At 45.9% G+C, this 21,508-nt stretch overlaps 3 protein-coding genes across 4 annotated transcripts in view; 2 read left to right on the plus strand and 1 right to left on the minus strand.

The window, feature by feature from the left end:
• The window catches only part of SUPT20H (SPT20 homolog, SAGA complex component), a 36,022-nt gene extending 23,505 nt beyond the window's left edge, over positions 1-12,517 (plus strand). The window contains exons 17-26 of the mRNA XM_036249922.1: positions 319-436; positions 1,212-1,314; positions 1,443-1,601; positions 3,586-3,655; positions 4,137-4,291; positions 7,025-7,080; positions 9,069-9,212; positions 10,101-10,203; positions 11,475-11,578; positions 12,170-12,517. Of these exons, the coding sequence (XP_036105815.1) occupies positions 319-436; positions 1,212-1,314; positions 1,443-1,601; positions 3,586-3,655; positions 4,137-4,291; positions 7,025-7,080; positions 9,069-9,212; positions 10,101-10,203; positions 11,475-11,578; positions 12,170-12,307 (1,150 nt within the window). The 3' untranslated portion in view covers positions 12,308-12,517. The remainder of the gene's footprint in view (positions 1-318; positions 437-1,211; positions 1,315-1,442; positions 1,602-3,585; positions 3,656-4,136; positions 4,292-7,024; positions 7,081-9,068; positions 9,213-10,100; positions 10,204-11,474; positions 11,579-12,169) is intronic.
• A 75-nt stretch (positions 12,518-12,592) lies between these two features.
• On the minus strand, positions 12,593-19,282 carry EXOSC8 (exosome component 8). Its single transcript, XM_036249923.1, has 11 exons — positions 19,246-19,282; positions 18,238-18,274; positions 17,937-18,000; positions 17,326-17,399; positions 15,682-15,727; positions 14,575-14,680; positions 14,445-14,490; positions 13,707-13,803; positions 13,304-13,424; positions 13,102-13,208; positions 12,593-12,804 (listed from the first exon to the last, which is right to left on the minus strand). Exons 1-11 carry the CDS (start codon positions 19,260-19,262, stop codon positions 12,689-12,691), a joined length of 831 nt encoding a protein of 276 aa, XP_036105816.1. The 5' UTR covers positions 19,263-19,282; the 3' UTR covers positions 12,593-12,688.
• A 1,814-nt stretch (positions 19,283-21,096) lies between these two features.
• ALG5 (ALG5 dolichyl-phosphate beta-glucosyltransferase) overlaps positions 21,097-21,508 on the plus strand; it is a 42,551-nt gene continuing 42,139 nt past the window's right edge. For both annotated transcript variants that reach the window (XM_036250041.1, XM_036250042.1), the window contains exon 1: positions 21,097-21,182. In XM_036250041.1, coding sequence (XP_036105934.1) covers positions 21,105-21,182 — 78 coding nt within the window. In that variant the 5' untranslated portion in view covers positions 21,097-21,104. The remainder of the gene's footprint in view (positions 21,183-21,508) is intronic.

Genomic DNA, 21,508 nt, shown 5'->3' on the forward strand with positions numbered 1-21,508 from the left:
AAATAAGATACTGAAAGTATAGCTTAAGATTGTTAACAAGTACAAAATTTTTTAAGCATTAACTTGTCATTGAAGTGATTAGGGGGTGGGAGTGGGGATGAGGGGGTCCATGGGAGAAAAAGGGGGCGACATCTGTAATACTTTTCAACGACAGAAAAAAGAAAAGATGAGAAGAGTATACTTTTAACAAAAAGGCAAATTGTCCGTTTTCAATTTTTGTATTAATTTGATGGAACTTTTTAGTTGACATTGATTTTCTATTACAATAAATTTATGCTTAAAAGAGTTAACTGCTTCTTGTTTTTCCTAATATTTCAGGGTAGTCAGTCAGTACCAGGAGCTGGTGCAGAGTGAAGCCAAGTGCCCGGTCAGGATGTCACACAGCTCCAGCGGCCCGGCCAGCCTGGGCCAGCCTTCCCCAGGGAAAGACACGGAAGTGTGTTGTTGGACTTTCTTTTGTGCCAAACATTGTTTGTATTGTCAGTTTTTTTGTGCATAATTGTTTCTCAGGAAATCTGAGATATGTTAAGGGCTATGTTTTGAGGGATGGAAGTATTGTTTAGTTTTGCTTTTTTTTTTTCCTTTATTGATTTTAGAGAGAAAGGGATGGGGAGAGAGAGAGAGAGAAATACCGATGAGAGAGAACATAAATCGGCCGCCTCCTGCACGTCCCCCACTGGGGATCTGGCCTACAAACCTAGCATGTGTCCTGACCTGGAATCGAACCAGCAGCCTCTTGGTGCAGGGTCCACGCTCAACCACTGAACCATACCAGCTGGACTTGATTTTGCTTTTAACTTTATTTAACTTTTTCTAATGGGTATTTTCAAATATACACAGAGGTAGAACAAAAAGTGTAATGAACACCTGTGTATAGGAATCACCTAGTTTCAACAGTTACTACTTTGTTGGAAAAGATTAAGGATGAAGCTTTGTCTCCATCTTATCCCCTTGCCCCTCTCATGCACTTTCTCCCCGCCCTGTTACTCAGAATTTGTTCCTTCATTGTTTGCATACGCTCAGTTACTTCATGGATCTGCTTATTTGAAATTATATTCTTCTGTAACGTCTGTAATGTGCAGTCTATAACCACTGAGAGTACTTTGCACTTTTAAATTGCATTTTTCTCTGGGCGTTTCAGTGGTATTAATTTATGAGATACTGATTTAACTTTAAGTCTAACAAGTATACTTGATGTCATTGTTCCTCAGCAGTCTGAGACCGTGTCCGTTCAGTCTTCAATACTGGGGAAAGGAGTAAAACATCGGCCTCCACCCATTAAACTTCCTTCAAGCTCAGGAACTAGTTCCTCAGGTATTCCATTCCTTAGCCTTCTGTAATCTAGCATAAGAAGCATCACACGGGCACAACTTGTTTTTAAAATCTTAACTCATCTTCATTCTCACAGAACGTGAATTACAGGAATTAACTTTGTGTTCCAGGGAACTGTTTCACGCCGCAGCAGGCCAGCAGCTTTCTCAGATCTCCCACTCCTCCGCCTGCGTCCAAGCCTCCGAGTCTTTCTCGGAAGTCGTCTGTGGATCTCAGTCAAGTCAGCATGCTTTCTCCAGCAGCCCTGTCACCTGCCGGCTCGTCACAGAGTGAGTCCTGATTTTAGTTCTCAGAGTAGCCCTTCGGAAGCTTTACGTGAGTGTTGCTGGGAGAGCTGTGTTTACCAATGAAATAGTGAAATCTAATGGACTGTGTACCCCAGATGTGTAAGTCTTGAGAAACTGTAGGCAGATCTCTTGTTGACTGTATGTATTATATGTCTAATGTAATTGTATTCGTTTTTCTGTATTTATGTATGCACTTTGTGTATACCTTTATTATAGACTTAAAACCTCATCTTCTTTTTAAAAATCTGGTAGTTAGAATTGGCAGTGAGATTCCAAAATTTTTTATTTCAGTGTTGTGCCCTGGGATCATTTTACATTTTATGTAAACTATACAGCTGATATATATATATATATATATAAAAAAAATGTCATAAGAGTTCTTGTTGCAGTCCTATCTTTGTTTTTTAAGAAGCCAATTTATTTCCAAGGTGGTGATACAATAAACTGAAAGCCAATTTTTCAAAAAACACTCCTACACTCTTATAAATGGTTATCAGTTACTAAAACGTGGTGATGGTCATAAAGCATTATTCTGAAGATACTAAAATGTAATTTTTAGTACTGAATACCTTTTTAAATTTTTTTTCTATTTTTTAATTTTTTTTAAACCATTAAGAGTTATACAAGAATTCTTCTAGCATTAGTTTGGGAGAATTTCTTCAAAATCATAAATAGCAGATATTTTGGTACCAGTTTGCAAAAAAGCATTCCAGTTTTTTAGATTTTTTTATAGGTAATAAAGTATGCTGAAAGTTTAGTACACTGCACAGTGATAGGGTAGTCTTTGCATTAGATTAAACATCTTCATCTTGATAGCTCAAAAGGTGTAATTTTTCTGCCTTCTTGTTTTGCACAAAGAAAAAATTATAAATTTCCTGAACGTCTTATTCACACTTCTCATGTTGTGGGTATGAATCGTGTTAGTCTGCACACAGTTGTTACTGTAAGTCAGGTGGAGCGGCAGCCTCTGGACATTCACATTTCTTTCCTTTCTTTCTGCAGGACATGAAAGCTAAAAAAGAAAACACCTCGAGAGCTTTGGTTTTATATTTTTGGTTTTTGTTTTTGTTTTTTGTTTTTTGTTTTTTTTTTTCGTAAAATGTTGATAAACTGTGCATACTTCATTCACAACAGATTTTCTATACATTCTACATTTAAACAGAGGAACACAGTTACTGTTAAAGATGCAGTATTATCTATCAAATATTTTCTCTATTGTGTCTTATAAATTTTTTGTCAGGGTGAACTTGATGTGTCAGGAATTGAACATGTATATTTAGGTGCCAAATATGACTGTGAAGCATGTGTAATCTATTAAATACGTTCAGAGTTTATCTCAGACTGTGACAGAAAACAAGCAGTGTTTTTAAATGAAGTCCTCAATCAGTGAAATCGTTAGTAACGAAAAATTAATTTGAATTCTTTTTAAACTTTAGGCCAAAGGTAGCATATAAGAAAATAACTTTTAAATGTGTATTGTGGTAGAATACAAATGTATATTTTTATTGTTACTATAACAACATCTGATGGGATTTTCAGGTGATATACTGCATCCTTAATTGTAATGGAGTGTAGCAACACTCATGTATCATGTGTAGAAATTAACACTTGGCAGTTAACTGCTTAAAAAGAAAACTGGAACAAATTGTCAGTACTAAGTAAGATTCCATGAACCTTATTTGAAAGGACTGGCCATTTATAACAAACAAGCAATTCTTATTTCTCTCGATGAGCAGGATCTGGAACTCCTAAGCCATCCTGCACCAGCCCCTCATCGACCCCACACCCTCCTGTCGCTCAGAGCTCAGCTCCCACTGCCCCTTCAGCCACCCCTCCTCCCCAAGATTCAGGCTTCACCCCTCAGCCCACTTTGTTAACTCAGTTTGCTCAGCATCAAAGGTCTCTGAGCCAGGCAATGCCTGTAACGACCGTTCCTCTCTCCACCATGGTGATACCTGTGCTCCAGGAGCCGCAGCCGCCCAGGTCATGGCAAGCTCCGCTGGCCTTAGCTTCATCAGTGCCGTGGGCTCTGCGTGGTGAGTTCCTGGGCGCTCGGGCTTTGCGAGATTCCTACCGGTCCAGATGGACTCTTACTGTGAAATTAAGAATAAATTGCATGTCACTGAAACGGAAGGAAAATGCTTTAGGTTCAGGCAGAAGCTGTCTCAGCCAGGCTTTAGTTCTAGGTGCTGCGTCTGTTACGTGCACCCAGACATTGCTGCTGCATACTGACAGCAGCTTAGATTTCTCTGTTCATCTTTTGTTACATCTCTTAATCCCTAGATTAGTACTTTTATTCTTTCAAGTTATAGTTTGACCTTGAAAAATGTACAGCACTTAATTTTAGCCAACTTTGCCATCACTTTCTAGCATAAAAGTGAAACTGAGTTTTTAGATTGATATTTAAGGTAAAATTATCTAATTGTGTTTGTTTTGTTTTGTTTTAATCCAAGCAATTATGTGTGTGATTTTCCCTTTTGCAGTGCAAGTTTAATGCTTGTCTTACTCTCTCAACAGTGGGGCTCAGGCTTTGATGAGTGGTTCGAACCCTGTGCTGGGCTGTAACACTGGTGCCGTAGCTCCTGCAGGAATCAGCCTGAGCGGCCTTCTCCCCTCAGGAGGTCTGCTGCCAAGCACACTGCCCGGCGCGGTGCAGGCAGCTTCTCAAGCAGGTCAGGACACTGGGTGGAACATAGCCTCTGAAATGCAAGTGCATGATAACGTGAAAGTGTCAATTTAACGCTATTACTGAAGGTATTTTACTCTTCATTTATGTAGTATATCAAAAAGGCTCTTTTTAAAATGGAGGCTTTTATGTTGAAAGCCTTTAAAGTTCTGATATTTGAATTAAAAACCATCTAGCAATCAAACTTATGTGAAGAAACTTGATAAACGTGTAAGTCTTTGCAAATTATATCTTTGCCTTTCACACATTATAATAAAATTAACATTGATAGTCTTATTGTTGTCAGTGTAGTCTCACTCCAGGTGACGGAAACATTTCTTGAAAAGATAGATTATGCAAGAAAGGGACAGCACGGCAGTAAGAGACCAGTCTGCATCCCCGCTGTGCACCGTGCGCCTCACTGTCCTTGGAGATAGAATGGGGGTGATAGTGACACCTTATCACCTCATAACTGTGAGCGTTAGATGAGTCTGTGCTGGTGAAGGGCTTCAGCTGTGCCTTGAGTCTGAGCATCAGAGACGTCTGCTGTCAGCAGCAGTTTCATTGTAGTGGTGGCTGTTACCACGTGTGCTGGGAACAGCTACAGCAGCGCCTGCTATTGCTTCAATGCTCTTTAAAGGAACATGATGTAATGTCTTGGCACAATTCAGTGTCCTTCTGCTAAGAAGAAATTTAATAGGGAAAACAAACTTGGCATAGTAAGGAAATTAATCGAAAACTTTATATGACTTAAGACTGCTATTTTCAACCTTTTTATCTCATGCCACATGTCAGCTAATTACTAGAATCTTGTGGCACACCAAAAGATGTATATATTTTGTCTATCCGACAAAAAAAAAGTTATAATTTTGATTGATTGCAAAAAAGTAATGATAGCAATTACCTACCCTTTTTGCTTCAAAGTGACTTTTTAAAAAATCAGGTGCCAAGCCCTAGCTGGGTGGCTCCATTGGTTGGAGCATCATCCCATACACCAAAAAGTTTTGGGTTCGACTTCCAGTCAAGGCACATGGATTCCTGGTCAGAGTATGTGCAGGAGGCAACTAATCAGTGTTTCTCTCTTTTAAAAAAATCATTAAAACCATGTTCTCAGTTGAGAATTAAACAGATGCCTATACCTGTACATAAGGATTTCTCGTACCAAGAATTAACCAATCAGACTTATCCTCATGCAGCGTGACCAATAAGATGCAACCCTGTTATATGACCTGTATACTTACTGTTCAAGACAGGTCAGTCGCACTGGACAGCTATTAACTGTGTCAGCTGCTGCCGCTGTTTGTATTTGACAGTCCAAGGGAAAGGAGGCCTGTGTCCTTTGCATGTTTTAAAAATTCTTGTGGCACATCAGTTGAAAATTGCTAACTTGAGAGACAGAGACCCCAGAAATATATAAGCATGTTAGCATTGCTGTGGTCCCTGATTTTGGCTGTGGTCTTACTGCAATGTGCACAAGTGTGTTTAGTGGTGGGCGTACCGGGAGTGGAATCAGGTGTCGAATTGACACTGTTCACATGTACATGGACCCTGCCAGTTACACATGGCCCCGGATGCGACAAGTCGCTTTCTCTTCCTTAGCCTCAGTTTAATTTGCTGTACAGAAAGGAAAATCAGCATTGTCATATTTTTATCTGATGATGCTTTTGAAGTTTTTTATATAAGGTTCACATACTAACACCTATGAATTTTCTACCTCTTACATTTTTATTATTTATTTATTTATTTATTTTAATCCTCACCTGAGGGTATATTTTTATTGACCTTAGAGAGAGGAATGGAGAGGAAGGAAAACATTGATGTGAGAGAGACGTCAGTCATTTGCCTCCCCTACGCTCCCTGACCAGGAATCAAACCTGCAACCTTCTGGTGTATGGGACAGCACTCCAAGCAACTGAGCCAGCCTGCCAGGGCCTGGCTGGGCCTGCCTCTCACCTTTTTAAAACACAGTTACTTGTTTAGAGAACTAGATACATTTTTAATTAGTGTTCAAATTGGCATGTATCGTTACTGAGAAAAAGAAACACTTATTTGAGACCAGGTCAGCAAACTGCAGTCTACAGTCTAAGCTGTGAATGACTTTACATTTTTTAAAGATGTGTTTAAAATGTAAAAAAGGAAAATGAAGAGGAAGAATATGCACTGTGGCTGCAGGTGGCCGATAAAGCCCACTGAACAGTCAGCCGACCCTGGTCTGTGGTGCGCTCTGCTGTCACAGAATTAGCAGTTTCCTGACTCTCAGTTTGATCCTACATACAGATTCAATGTTCTTTAGCATTATTATTAGCTTTTGTACTTTAAAATAATTGTACGGAGCACACTGGTTCTCAGAAGTATGATTATTATGATTACCACATACGGTGTAGCACTGAGGAATGTCAGTAGAAGCCAAACCTGAAAGGTGTTTGCTTAACTGTGATAATTTAGTTATATTCATGGTCTCCGCATACTTCTAGATTACTTTCTCCAGCCAACAGTCCAAATAGTGATCAAGAAGTCTCAGTTTCTGAAATACAGAATAAACGTACATTTAGTGCTCCAACTCTTTGATCTCAGTATTGATACTGTTCTTAAGACAGTTTAAAAATATAGGGAAAAAAAGGCTTGCCTATGCAGAAAGCACTTTAAAATGCTATATTTATATATGTACTAAAGTGTAAAAAACTTTCATGTGTTGTAATAGTTTTAATTTCTTATTATAACCTTGAATTGTATTTAACAGGTGTTCCATTTGGGTTAAAAAATACTTCAAGTCTCAGGCCCTTGAATCTACTTCAGGTAAACCTGAAACACTGCTCTTGATTAAAGTTTTCATGCTTTGATTTTTTGAACATAATGTATATCTGCACATATCAGCATTTGAAATTTTGAGATGGTTCAGAATCTTCTGTGGATATGGTTGTAATTGCTACTTTGCATGGTTGGGAGAGTCGGCACAGAGAGTAAGTATCCTCCATACTGCACTTCCATTGCTCTGTCAAGTCAAGAGCTAGATGTTTGGAGACAGAACTGACAGCCAAGGAGCACAGGCGCCTGCAGTAGCAGCAGTACCTGTAGTGAATAATGTCTCAGCAGACGTTCTGTGCACCTGTGCAGTGCTGCTTGCTCACAGCAGACTGTGCTCGGATGGAGAGTGAAGGAGCTGCGTGTGCATTTCCTGAGGAGCAGGATCTGTTGTGCAGTGCAGGCACCTGATAGTGATTTGGTAAATGTCAGCCCACAGTCTGTCCAGCGATAAGGCTTTTACGCGGTACCAGTCAGCACAGGCAGCATAGAGAGATTGAAAGGGGGGGATTGGTGCACACTGAGTGTGAGCGTACAGTATTTGGGGTATTGCACTCCAGGTCCTTGATAAGGGTTGGATTCCAGTATTAACCTAGGTTGGAAAATGAGTAGGGCTACCTACAGAGAATTTAAAAAGGGTAGACAGAAGATGAGGATCTGAGACACACGTGGCAGAGCTGTGCGTTGTTGGGAAATAACGTTGGGAAATAACAGTAGCAGATCAGCCAACCTGGCACTCAAATAACACATTGGGAAATGTGCTGAGAGCTGACTTAAAGCTTGTTCCTTATCCAACATGCAAGTAGTGCCGCTGTTTGCAGAGCAGTTGCCTGTGATGCAGACAGACCACAGATCGTGTTGGTTTGTTTAACGTCCCTGCATATTGCTGTTGGGGTTTCTGTCAGGGATTAGTCTCATTGATAAGAGGAGTGGAGCTCCTTACTAGAACTGATGATAATAAGGACAAAACTATTATATAAATCAATTATGTTTTGCTACATTTATTATCTAAGTGATTAAGGAAAGAACATCTGACTGGTGCTATGCCCAAATACTTAGTGATAAACTCTGCTGGGTTGTAGAGATTTTGACCCAAGGGCCTTTCTTCTTTCTTTCTTCCTTCCCTCCTCTCTCCTCTTCTCTTCTCTTCTCTTCTCTTCTCTTCTCTTCTCTTCTCTTCTCTTCTCTTCTCTTCTCTTCTCTTCTCTTCTCTTCTCTTCTCTTCTCTTCTCTTCTCTTCTCTTCTTTTCTTTTCTTTTCACTATACAGACCTAAGAATTCTGTATTTGGTATTTACTTGGACTTTCTCTTAAGGACCTCAAAGTGCTTATAACTTAAACCTTTATAGAATAAAATAGAAGAGCCATTTGTTTTCTGATTTATTTGGAATGTCTAGTTTTAATTTTTAACATGGATTTTTCTGAATGCCTGTTTAAAAAACTTTTTGTAATTTGAATCAATTTAGATTCTGAATGACACAGCAAGTAACCCCAACCTAAACATGGACCTGCAGTTAGCACTTCTTCTCAGCTCTGGGGTTCTCACTAGGTTGTATGAGCATCCATGCAGTTCTGGGATTTGGCAAAGCTAGAACAAATTTTGAGAGATGAGTTTTCATAATGTGTATTTCTGATTTTCACTAGCTTTTTATTTTCTAATGCATTTAACACTTTTTTATTTAGGTATAGAAAGTTAAATAAAAGCAGTGTGTATATTTGGATATGTCACTAACTTGAAGCAGAATGATTTATGTTTTATAGTATTAACATGTTTGAGGACCCTAAAGTAATAACACTTAAAAATTGTTTTTAAATAAATCTTTCTATTTTTTTAAGGCAGGGATCTTGTTTTGTTTTTACTTTTGTTTACATTTGTTTTCTCAGTTCCTAGGAGAATGCCCAACACAGTGAACGCTCCAAAAATATTTGAGGAATAAAGAAATTTAAACCATGTGAATTCATTCTTGTTTAAATTCTTAACAGCTCCCAGGTGGCTCACTGATTTTCAACACCCTGCAGCAGCAGCAGCAGCAGCAGCAGCAGCAGCTCTCTCAGTTTGCTCCCCAGCAGCCTCAGCTCCCTCCCCAGCAGCCCACAGCGTCCAGCCCTCACCAGCCAGGGGAGCAGGTGTGTGCTCTGTGCCTCCACGTGCTCTGTGTCTGCATGGGATTGTTACTCCTTTTGTATATGCTGAGCGTTTTTCAAGTGTATTTAGTTTGTTTCAACAAACAGTTCCTACACTATTTTTCTTTATTGACAAGAGCAGCTGTCAGTTATTCTAATTCTCACAACCTCGGACTGGATCGTGTTGTCACTTCATCTTCTGTTGTATGGAACAGATTCAGACGAGGTACTTGCTCACGGCCAAGTGAGAAGCAGAGCAGGGAATTCAATTTAAATTCAGGTCTCTGCCCCAAAGGCTTGTATTTTCCTGCTGTTGACAGTATTTGTCTCTTAGAATTGAGATGTTCCTGTTACCATGAAACTTAGGGTAGAGGGAATATAGACAAAAACAAATACTTCTGCAATATTAAACATGATAAAATTGAATAAGAATTATGGTAAATTTAAAGTAGAAGAAGCAGCTACAGATTTTTCTGAACCTTTGCTATACTTTGGAATCATCTGGGGAAGTGAAAAATCTGTACCTTCTGTTTCCTTTCCTGGACTACTGTGCTCACTGGGGGCACCAATTCAGTGTCACAGAAACTGTTCTAAACTCAAAGCCCTGCTGGTGCAGCAGTAGGGAGAAGCCCTAGGGAGCTGCTCACAGAGCCCCAGCAGTCAGGTCTGAAAGGCTGGCCTCACGGGCTTCCTTTCAAAGCACAGTAAGTGTGTTTGTTCTTGCTGATGCCGAATACCTTTAAAGTCGCTTCCTTATGTTTACTTTTTACAAGACCTAGTCTAACATGGTTAGTTTTTCTCATGCAGAAAAAGTACTGCTTTCTTTTTACCAACACAAATTGTTTTTCTTTCTATACAAGTCATGTCTGCTTCTTTAAAATTCCCATTCAGGGCTCTGAACACGGCTCCAGCAGTCAGGAGCAGGCCCTGGCCGCTCAGCACGCCGCTGCGATCAGCCTGGCCGGAGCGGGACGCCTGGCGCAGCCGCAGGCCGGTCGGTATCATGGCCGTGTGTGCGGGTTTCCTGAGGGTTCGATCTAGTCGGGTCTCGCCTTTTTAATTATTTAATTGTTTCTCCTTCTCTTGCAAGCATGAACTAGGAAAAGTATAGTTATATCTATCAACTTACTGATAGCCCTCTGAGAGTTTTTCCATTGACAGTTGATGAATTACAAGTGCCTTGACCTACATACATGAACAGCAGTTGTGTTTTCCTCATGTTAGTTTGTTGGCAAAGTCTTACGCAGTGATCCTAAACTTGCCAGGAAGCCACCAAAGTGGGCAGTGCTTCCGTTTTTCCGGGCATTTAGATAGTGCATAATCGTTCCTTTCATTCTGGTAGGTTGTATTTGCATGAATTAAGATATAATGTCAGTAATAAAACTTTCTGTAAGCCACTTTTTTCATTTGTAAAAAAAAAAAAAATGAGGTTATACTACATGCTTACCACTTCCAACAGTAAATGGTGAACCAAAGATTTTATTTTGTCAATTGAAGAGAGTAATTAGAGTTTGAGGATTGAATGAGGCATCATGTCAACATTTGAATTCCTGTTGGGCTTACTGTGGTGCCTTTAGAATCCTTTTGAACTCTGTGTCTGAATTTAGTAAGGTCTTACATGTTCTAATTTTAGAGCTAGTGAATTTCTAATGGAAATTCATCACAAACCTCTATCACATCAGGTACACATATAAAGTATAATTTAGTGGAAAGAACCCTAGGCTGAAAAATCATGAAAATGATCCATGCTCCAGACCTGCTACTATTGCCTGGTGATGACTTGAGCCATCTAGGCCTGCAGTGCCTCCCCCTGCAGGGAGCGGCTGCGGCGGGGCGGGGCGGAGGGTGGAGCTGCAGTGCCCTCTGGCGCTCGCTGCGCCCTCTGCTGGAGCACCTGCCTGCCAGCTGCGCCACTGCAGCCTCCACTGCTCCCATGCCTCTCCTACTCCGTTGCAGTATCTAAAAAATAATGTGCTGCATTTTACATTCTGCAAGGAAACCTCAACACAATACCAATTGTCCCATCTCGTTGGGTAGAAGGGGCCAGTGCTCGCTCACTCAGCACGTGCCCTCCCTGCCCTGCCCAGTCTGTGATCAGTGGTGCAGCTAACAGGAGACTGAGTGCATTCTGAAATGTCTGTGATTTGATACTTAGAGTAATCATGCTGAAACTTTTCTGTTGTTTCACTTTCTGTGTTGTCCTTTCTAACCCTGGTAGCCTTCAGACTTTGTGACTGGCCTGCTCTCCCCTTCTCCTCTCTGTAGCGTTGTCTCAGCTTGGCTCTGCCGAGAACAGACCTGAGCACAGCCTTCCCCAGCAGAGACTCCAGCCCTCCTCTGCCTCGCAGCAGCAGCAGCAGCAGATACAAGTAATCCAGCAGCTTCATCTGACTCCATTCTAGACACTGTGCTCCAGAAGCACCTCAAATACCTTAGTTTTATTTCACTGTCTTTTAAGACTATTTAGTAATAGGTAAATAATTCAGCAAATTTTATTTAAGTCTGACATTTTAGCCACTCAACTTGGAGCGCTGAATATATTTTGTATATTTAAGCCATACTTTCCTTTACTTAGAATCTTTCATGAAGTGCTGGTGGCACATCAACAGCCGTTTCTGTAGTTGCACTGAGACAGCTCAGTGCTGATGGCAACTTGTGCTGCAGACAAGTGTCCCAGTGTCCCTGTCGCACCTGCCTGAGAAAACGGTCGTTCCCTCACCTAGGAAGTCAGCACAGTGCAGGTGCCTGTCTTGAACATGCGGGCGGCTCGTGTGCTGTAGACCGTCAGCCAGGCAGCACTGCGGCTGCCGAGTCACTGCAGCAGGCCCTGCCCTGGTGTCTGCACGTGGCAGAGCCTGTTCCTCCCTCGGTGCTTCTCCCTTCCGTTGTTCTCTCTCAGGAAAAGCTCCTTCGCACACCTGCCTGCACTGCACCTAACTGATCTCCCCTCCCTTTTGCAGCAGCTGCGGTTCTTGCAGCACCAAATGGCTATGGCGGCGGCGGCGGCCCAGACGGCGCAACGGCAACGGCAGCGGCACACAGGCGGCCAGCCAAACAGTAAAGTGAAGAGGGGCGCACCCACCTCTCCCAAATTCTGAGTCTTGCTTTCTTTTATTTTATTTTTTTTATTTTTTAAGAACTTAAGAGCTATGAATGGAAAGGATTCTGAGTTTCTACTTCATTGTTGTTTTTTAAAACATATCAGTATTTTACATTGCTTGATGTACAAACTTTATAGAGAAGCACAACCCTATGATTTTTAAATAAAAACAGGGAAATGCTTTGACACACCATTAGGGTTGGTTTGCGTCAGTCGCTGCTTTTTCAGGACGGGCTCCCTGCACGTGACGTGTGGACGCGGCCTGAGAGATACTGGAAGCGCCTTTCAGAAGGATGTAGTTCAGTATTTATTTAGTATAAAAGGTTTGTGCACAGTGTAACAAATATAGTTTTTACAAATGTTTTGAAAATGTGGTTGTTTATTTGGGGTTCATACTCTTCATTACTTCATCCGTCAGTTTTTTTACTTCTCTGTGCCTTAGAGCTGCTCGGCTCATGCAGTCCTGGAGTTTAGCACCAGTCAGCCCACTTCCACCTGCAAATCATTGTGCCGACATTTTTCATCTATGTTACTTTACTTGTAACGACCAATGTCATGTCAAGTTATAAACCAAAAATTTCAATAATGTAAACCAGTGGTATGGTTAAGATTTGCAAGTTATATTTTAACAAGATCTCCAAGTGGTTCTAATATAAAAAATATAAAGAATTTGAGGTAACAAACTTGATGCATTAGGTAAACAGTAAAATACCCCACATTCCACACCCCCCACCCCCCGGTAAAGAAGTTAATCTCATCCAAATATTTGGGGCAGAGGTAAAAGGAACATGCCTGGTTTGTGAAGACAGCATAGCTTGCCATCCTCGTCCATGACTACTGTTAGGGTTCCGGTGGCCAGATGTTCTTCTTCTCCAGTAGGGTCAACTATGAGCAGAGTGCTGTTTAAAAATTTTTTGAGGTACAAATGATCAATCCATGAAACATTGTATTTTAGAAGAATACTTAATACACGATTTTTATACATTTGACTTACTCGTCAAATACTGCAAAGGAGGTAGCAACTGGATGAGTTCTGATATTCAAATAACTTTTCTTCTTTAAATTAACTTCTGCTAAAGCAGTCTCTTCATTTATAGTAACTTCCGGCAACTGTACTAGAAGGAGAGAAATACGTTCAGTAAGTCTCTAGTATAAGTAACAAACATGGCTGCCTATGCTTTCTCAATTCAGTTTTCCCTGTCTAGCTTGTCCAGAAGTATTTTAGAAAAAATTATCTTAGACCATCACCATATAGTATCTATAAACATTGTTACTAATTTAGATACACTAAAAGGAATGCTAGTAAATCATAACAAAACCCAAAGTCTGAAAAGGTTTTAAGAAAACGGACTATCTGACACGCCAGCAGGAACACTGCCGTGACTAAGGCTGCTCACCATTCTTTAAAGCTGCCAGCAGAGCAAATGTGCAGGCATCCAGAATGTTCCCGTCGTAGTCGAGGCAGATGAGATCGCAGTACAGGACCCACGCGAGCTGAAACAGTTTGCAGTGATCGGGCTTCTGGGCCGCTCGCCGCGGCTTGTGCGCCAGAGCCCTCGACCACGAGATCAGCTTCAAGGCTCAGAAACACACAAACCTTTCCCTTTGAGAAGTGCACATAAAAGGGGATGTCTGATAAAAGCTGGCTTTTGACTACACCGAGCTGACAGATGACAAACATTTCCATTCCTGTTGCTAAGTCAGCAAGTGAAAATCAAAATATACTTTCCCAAGGAAACCTTAATATATGAAATGCTTAGGTTTTATAAGCTAACATGTAGTGAAATAGGAAAAACGTATAGGTTCTGATCAACTTAGTTCTGAGTTTTTAAACACTTGAAATTGACAGTGTGGATTCACACATGTCGCTGACCAGGTGCCAGCAGGCTGCAAGGGGCCTGTGGAGTGAGTCTGCTGTGGGCGTGGAGGGGGAGTGGCCTCAGCGGGAGGCGGCTGCGAGGCAAGCAGGTCAATGGCCCACACTGGCTCTTGTGTGAACACAGTTCTGATGTTCTTAGTGATTTCATCTAAAAACAATTAAGACACCTGTATTGAAGGCTACTGTGTTTGTTAATTTCCGTCTCTCCACAAAACACTTCATAATTAATAAAAGTTCATAGCTTCATTTTTCTTACCTTTCCTGAAGAAATGCATAAGTCTTCTTTCTGAATTATCTGTGAACTTGATTTAATGACAACACAGTAAATGAAAGGTCAAAACTATCTGAAAATGAACGGTAGTCACACTTTGTTGCAGTCATCTTACTTCTCAATGACATCTGCAATGAACTGGCTGGCCACCTGGGCCTCTTCTCCAGGGGGTCCCGACCGGAACCTGGACGAGCACAGCGGTGGGAGGTCCACGTTGGGAACTGGAAGAGACGTGACCATGCGGCCCCCTCACTCCTGGCTGGTGGGCGTGGTGAGGGGAGGCTTTTCTAAGCGGAGAACTAACATCCACTACATTCTTTTTGGTCTTTGTATTTCTGACTTTTTACCAAACACCAAAAAAAGAAAAGCATTTACTTAAGGATTAAATCGTTCACGAGTTTTCCAGATTCTTTCAGAAACCTCCATCTAGAGCAGAAGGTGTTGCCTCTACTGTTCTGAATTAAAAAAAATTTTTAATCCTCACTAAATACTTTTTCCATTGCTTTTAGAGAGAGTGAAAGGGAAGGGGGAGGAGGGGTGGAGAGAGACATCAGTGTGAGACAGACATATAGTAGTTGCTTCCCACATGCACCCCAGCCTGGCTGGGGATTGAACCCAAGAGGGGTGACACTTAACCACAGACACACTGGCCAGGGCTGTTCGGCATTTTCAAAACGTTGCTTCCTACCATGTAGAACAGATGGTCTAAGTCGAGAAATCACATAGCAGGCCCTGGCTGGGTGGGTCCTTAGGTTGGAGCATCAGCCCATGCACCAAAAGGTTGTGGGTTCAATTCCCAGTCAGGGCACATACCTAGGTTTCAAGTTTGATACTCAGGTGGGGTACATGTTTGAGGTAACCAATGTTTCTCACATCTATGTCTCCCTTATCTAAGATCAATAAAAACACCCTCAGGTGAGGATAAAAATCGCAGTGGTTTAGATGAACATCTTTATGGTAACAGAAGTCTGTAATTGCAGCCTTTTGCCTAGAGCATTCTATTTTCTTGGTTGATGACATCTATTTGTATACACAAAAACTAAAGTTTGAAAAAACAAAAGTATTTTGTTATTATGCTATCTTCTAGCAAACCTTTAGGAATGTCTTCCTGTATATTTCTGATTATTACGAATAATTTCCAAAACTACTAGGACTTAGCTACAATAGTAGCATTACATGTGCTCCAGTGTCCATATTGAAATGACAAAACCAGGTAACTTACCAACATACCCTTTGTCAGGGGCGTCTGGCGGGGGTGCTGCGAACTCCTGCGAAGCAGACAAATGTTTCCTATGAGAAGCTACTAGACACCAAAGACAGCACAGTCCTGGGAGGTTGCCAGACCACACTGAGCAGTGCGCCAGCGCCACCTCCAGCACCCTGCCCGGGACGCTGTTGGCTCTGCAGCACATGGTGCGGCCCAGTTACTACACACGGCGCTGCCATCAGAAATGCTTGTGGCTCTTTTCAAAATATTAATTGGATTTATGCTCCGCCCTCACTTGCATTCATTCAGCAGCCAAGAATCTGAATTTAAACTCCACTGTGACAAGGGCACAGCAAGATTGAGGGAATGGGAATGATGGTAACAGACATGGAACTAAGCCAAAGCTGGTTCAGAGGTCAGACCCACACTTTTTGGCCGAGACTTTGGGCAAATTAACTTCTTACCATTCAATTTCCTCATGTGCAGAACAGGACGTTTATGGAGGCCTGATTTAAAGACTCAGTGAGGGTTGAAGAAGAATGCTTTTCGGTCCCAAATGTAAAACTGAGCAGTTCATGTTCAGCCTCATGGTCAGATGCCCCAGACCACGGAGAAGTACGTGGACTGGAGAGTGGGGTACAGCCTCATGGTCAGATGCCCCAGACCAAGGAGAAGTACGTGGACTGGGAGTGGGGTGCAGCGTGGCACAGCACACAGGTTTCGGGGCAGAGAAGTCCCATCTGTGAGCCTCACGTCTCTGGACAAGGACTGGCCCATGTCAAGCAGGTGACAGAAACCTCACGTGCCCTGAAGGACCTGACTCTAAAGCGCCTGCTGTGAGGTGTGAAGCATGGGACAGCACTCGGTGCCCGCAGCTCACTGTCTCCAGGGCTCCTTTGCAAGTCTCGATTTTCTGCACGTTCACATGGACTCGCCACCACCGCTAGGTAAAAGGGTGTCACCAAAGCCCTGGCCGCTTTGGCTTAGCGCTTAAAGTGTCGGCCCGCAGGCCAGAGAGTCCTGGGTTCGGTTTCTGCTAAGGGCACAGACCTCGATTACAGTTTGTCCCTGGCCCCTGTTCGGGTCATGTGGGTGGCAGCCACTCAACGTGTCTCTCTCTCACAATGTTTCTCTCGCTCTCTTCCTCCCCCTCTCCCTCTTGCTCTATCTGAAGATGAATGCAAAGGTGTCCTCAGGTGAAGATAAAAAAAAAAAAGGTGGTCACCAAAAATCTCTCGATTTCTCAAACGACACCCGAATTTGTAAAACAATTACAGGTAGTAGAATTTTGAAAATTATTTCATTTCATTACTTTTTTTTTTTAATCCTCACTCAAGGACATTTTTGCATTCAAGGTACGTGCCCTTAGCGGGAACCAAACCCAGGTCTCTCGGGTCCGCGGGCTGACGCTGTAACCGCTGAGCCAAACCAGCCAGGGCACAATTCAGTACTTTTGACGAATGTCCATAAAATATCACTGAGTCATTAAACTTGGGCTGCATTATCTAATACTTAGAAATGAAAGCTCTTGGGAAATGAAATATACTAAAAGCTGACATCTGACTGCCTGGTTAATAGTCATCAGTGTCTATTACCATCTCGTAAGTACCTGAAGATCATCTGGTAACTGAAACCTCAGTAGACGTGCATTAAACCTACCGCTTTGACTCCACAAATTACAGCAGTATTTCCCAGCTTCACTAGAGCGGAACCATCTGCCGTACTAATTGAACCTGAAGAGAAGAGAAGCATTTAAGCAAAATGAAAGAATCCTTAAGAGTGTTTTTGCCTTCTACATAGAATTTATCACTGGCTCAATCTGTTTAAAAGGGCACAACTACTTAAAACGACTGTTCAAGAACTGTTCACCTGTCACTGAGCTTTCTCCCTCCAGCCACAGCACTGCAGACAGAAATCTCTCTACACAAGGTCGCTGGAACCCCTTCGACATGGTAGAATTTGGGCAAAATACTATTTAAGTGGCTCAGAGGCTAAAATTTGGGAATGCTACGCAGGTAAAACTGGAAAATCCCATGTTTGCAACACCAGGTTTAACAAGTTCATAATACAAGGAATCCATGTCTGGGAGGCTTGGGGGGGGGGGGGCACGCAGCTCTTAATAGTAACTTTAAATGTTTAAAGAGCACATAAATTTGAGAGAATAGTGAGTTTTTAAAAAACCTTTAAAAATAAAAATTCCTTACTAGTAAAAAAATTCTATTTTCAAAATCAAAGCAACTTCAACAGTCTAGAACTCACAATATCCTCACCTATGTTAACAGTTGTGGTTCTGAATTCACCAAGTTCTCTTCCATCAGGACGGCAGTTCTCTTTCTAAACAAATATATATAAAAGTAAATTACTTCCACGTGTACATTTTACACAGAACCAAGGAAAACACATTAAACCTTGTTAATTAAAATTACTTCAAAAATTTTGAGGTATAATTGATATGTAAGATTAGTTTGGGATGTATAATGTAATGTAACGTTCAATATTTATATATATAAAAGCTGACTTTAAAAGCATATGATCAAAAGGCATAGCATCGACATAACCACTTTCACTCACCAAAAATCTCCTGTAATACTCCAGCGGTTCCACGGTTCTGAAACGTGTTAAAAATATATCTGAAGTAAGTTAATGAATCTTAACATCAACCCAGAAACTGGGAAAGATCCTCGTGGTGCAGAATTAATCTGCACAACGTGCAAGTTTCCTTAAATAAATCCTAAAGTGCATGTTGCCACGTGCAACCAATTATAAAAAGGAGGGACTTGCTGTAGCGACCGCACTGACCCGCTGCCAACTGTGCCCTAAACAGTCGCAGGGCTACGGTCCCGCTCTCGCCCGAAGCGGGGCTTCTCAACTCCGGCATGAAAGTCGGGCCTTCGCTTTCCCTGTCCCGTAAGTGAAGGCAGCACAATCGTCAACGACTGTGGGCAGCAGCCGGTGTGACGTGAGCGGTGCCGCGAGGGTCCCGGCTGCTCGCGGGTCTGCAGCGCGGACACCGGGCGCTGCGCCCCCTCCGGGCGTCACCAGCCTCCCGGGGCCTCGTCGCCCACGTCGGCCGTACCAGGCTCTGCAGCCCGCGCCGGGCGCCGGGAGTCTGCACGACGAGGTGCTGTTCTACGGGGCGGGTGCCCTTTGGGTCCCGCTGCCCCGCGCACCCCTGCCCGAGCGGGAGGCCGGGGGCTTCGCTGGGGGCACAGGGGGGCCCCCGGAAACCTCCAGGCCCCTGCGGGCCGGCGCGGCGCGAGGCTCGCACGCACTTGGACACCGATGTGTCTGCCGGGACCTCGGGGAGGCGCCGCCCTCGGCCGCTCACTGACCGGCGCCCAGCGTCCCGGGACGGGGCAGCCCCCCCAGCGGCGCGCGGCGCCCGCACGCCCGTCCGTCCTCCGGTCTCACCGGCGGCGGAGCCCCTCTCCTTCCCCACGACCACCTCCAGGTCCTCACGCCTTCCGCGGGCCAGGTGGGAACCGGGGGTGGCCGCCAGGGGAGTGGCCCCAGCTCGTGCTTGCAGGGAGCCACCGGCCGCCAGGAGACACTTTCCCACCGCCAGCCGCCGGTACTCACTTGAACCCGGCCGCCATCTTCCCGCCCGCGCGCCTGCGCCTGCGCCGCGTCGGCGCCTGCGCTGCGCCTCCTGGCCCGGCGCCTGCTCCGCCTTCGCACTTTCGTCAGGGAGGCCCGTGTCCTCCCGCAGCCCGAGGCGCCCGAGGCCGGGGCGCTGCACGGCGGGCTCCGGGCCCGCCCGCGTCCCGCACCCCCTAGCTAGGCGCCTCTCTCGACTTCCTTGCTGTGTACGCGTTTTGACGAATCTGCTATTAGAAACGCGATGAGCGTCTCTCTTGAGAAACAGGCTGGTGGTTCAAGGGTTTCAGAGAAAACCAAATGCACAGCCAATGACCCGGTGTTGAGTGTGAAGTGTGACTGCGGTTTCTGCACCCTTTCCCCGCATCCGTGCCAGGGCGGGCCCGAGTGCTCATTCCCCCAGGTGCAGGGTCCCCAGCCCTGGCGCCGCAGGTCGCGCAAACGCCCTGTGCACCTGTTACCGGCTCCAGGTCACACTTTGCAAAGGAGCTGCTGCTCCGGAGGGTGTGTCTTGGCTCGAGCCCCCGCCGCCCTTCAGGAGTGGGCGCCAGACTGCATCACGCACGGCCCGCTACGTCCGAACGGCAGAACAGACTCGTCCCGTGCGCACGCGCCCCGCAGTGCGTGCTGGCGGCTGTTACCAGGCGCTGGCGGACAGAAGGACGTTCAGAAACCACGGTGATGCTTGCAGAGAATTGTGACTGCCACGAATGCCACTGCACTGGGCACTTAAAATGGTTAAAACATCAAAAAAAGTTATCCTAATTTTTTAAAAATTATGTAACATACCCACACTTAAATGGGTGGGTTGTATGGCGTGGGAATGACAGTTCAATGAGGCTGCTTAAAAAACACAAAAACGTTGTCGCTTATCTGAAATTCAAATGAAGTGGACATCCTGTGCTTTACGCGCTCATCCTGGCAGCCCTACCTTGGAGCAGCGCGCCCGGTGCACCGACACTGCGTGTCCCTGCCGCGGACGGCAGGGGGCGGGGCTACGGGCGGCAGGGGCGGGGCTACGGGCGGCAGGCAGGGGGCGGGGCTAAGGGCGGCGGGCGAGGCTAAGGGCGGCAGGGGGCGGGGCTACGGGCGGCAGGGGCGGGGCTACGGGCGGCAGGCAGGGGGCGGGGCGGGGCGGGCGGCGCTGAGGGCGGCAGGGGGCGCTGCGGGCAGCAGGGCGGGGCGGGCGGCGGGCGGTGCTGAGGGCGGCAGGGGGCGGGCGGCGCTGAGGGAGACAGGGGGCGGGGCGGGCGGCGGGCGGTGCTGAGGGCGGCAGGGGGCGGGCGGCGCTGAGGGAGGCAGGGGGCGGGGCGGGCGGTGCTGAGGGAGGCAGGGGGCGGGGCGGGGCGGGCGGTGCTGAGGGAGGCAGGGGGCGGGGCGGGCGGCGGGCGGTGCTGAGGGAGGCAGGGGGCGGGGCGGGGCGGGCGGTGCTGAGGGAGGCAGGGGGCGGGGCGGGCGGTGCTGAGGGAGGCAGGGGGCGGGGCGGGGCGGGCGGTGCTGAAGGAGGCAGGGGGCGGGCGGTGCTGAGGGGGCGGGGCGGGCGGTGCTGAGGGGGCGGGGCGGGCGGTGCTGAGGGGGGCAGGGGGCGGGCGGCGCTGAGGGGGGCGGGGCGGGCGGTGCTGAGGGGGGCAGGGGGCGGGCGGCGCTGAGGGGGCGGGGCGGGCGGCAGGGGGCTCTATGGCCGGGAGGGGGCGCTGCGGGCGGCGCTGTGGCCGGCAGGCGGCGCTGTGGGCGCAGGTGCCGGCGGGCGCCCCTCTCCGCCGGCGGGAGGCGGGGCTGTGCGTCCGGCTTCCGCGTGCGTGTAGGTGCCGGGTAGGGCGGCGGCAGCACCCGGCCGGAGGATGGCTCTGCTCCCGCTGCAGCTGGCGGCGCTCGGCGCGGTGCTCGGCGTGGCGCTGGCGATTGCAGCCCTGATACTGGTGAGGAGAGGGCTGGGGGACCCCCGGGGGTCGGGCCCATGGCTCCCCTGGAAGCCAGGCCCGGCCGCCCTTCTCCACGCTGCCGGCTCGTGCTCCGTCCCCAGGCCTTAACCCCGGAATTCCTCTTCCGAATTCACCCCTCCCCTTCTCGTCTATTTTTTAAAACATTTTGTTTATTGATTTTAGAGAGAGGAAGGGAGAGGGAGAGCGAGAGAGAAACATCGGTTGGCCGCCTCCTGCATGCCCCCCACAACCCGGCATGTGCCCTGACCGGACTCGAACCCGGACCTCTGGGTGCGGGGGTCCCGCTCACCCACTACCCGCGC

This window comes from Molossus molossus, unplaced genomic scaffold, assembly GCF_014108415.1.
Source record: "Molossus molossus isolate mMolMol1 unplaced genomic scaffold, mMolMol1.p scaffold_m16_p_9, whole genome shotgun sequence".
Lineage (NCBI taxonomy): Eukaryota > Metazoa > Chordata > Mammalia > Chiroptera > Molossidae > Molossus > Molossus molossus.

What these genes read in the sequence shown, in the direction of transcription:
- EXOSC8 (XM_036249923.1), bottom strand. An exon ending in ATTGCAGATGTCATTGAGAA is followed by an intron (nt 14,491 to 14,574) that starts GTAAGATGACTG and finishes CATTAAATCAAG; the next exon opens with TTCACAGATAATTCAGAAAG. An exon ending in ATGCTGTCTTCACAAACCAG is followed by an intron (nt 12,805 to 13,101) that starts GCATGTTCCTTT and finishes AATGATTTGCAG; the next exon opens with GTGGAAGTGGGCTGACTGGT.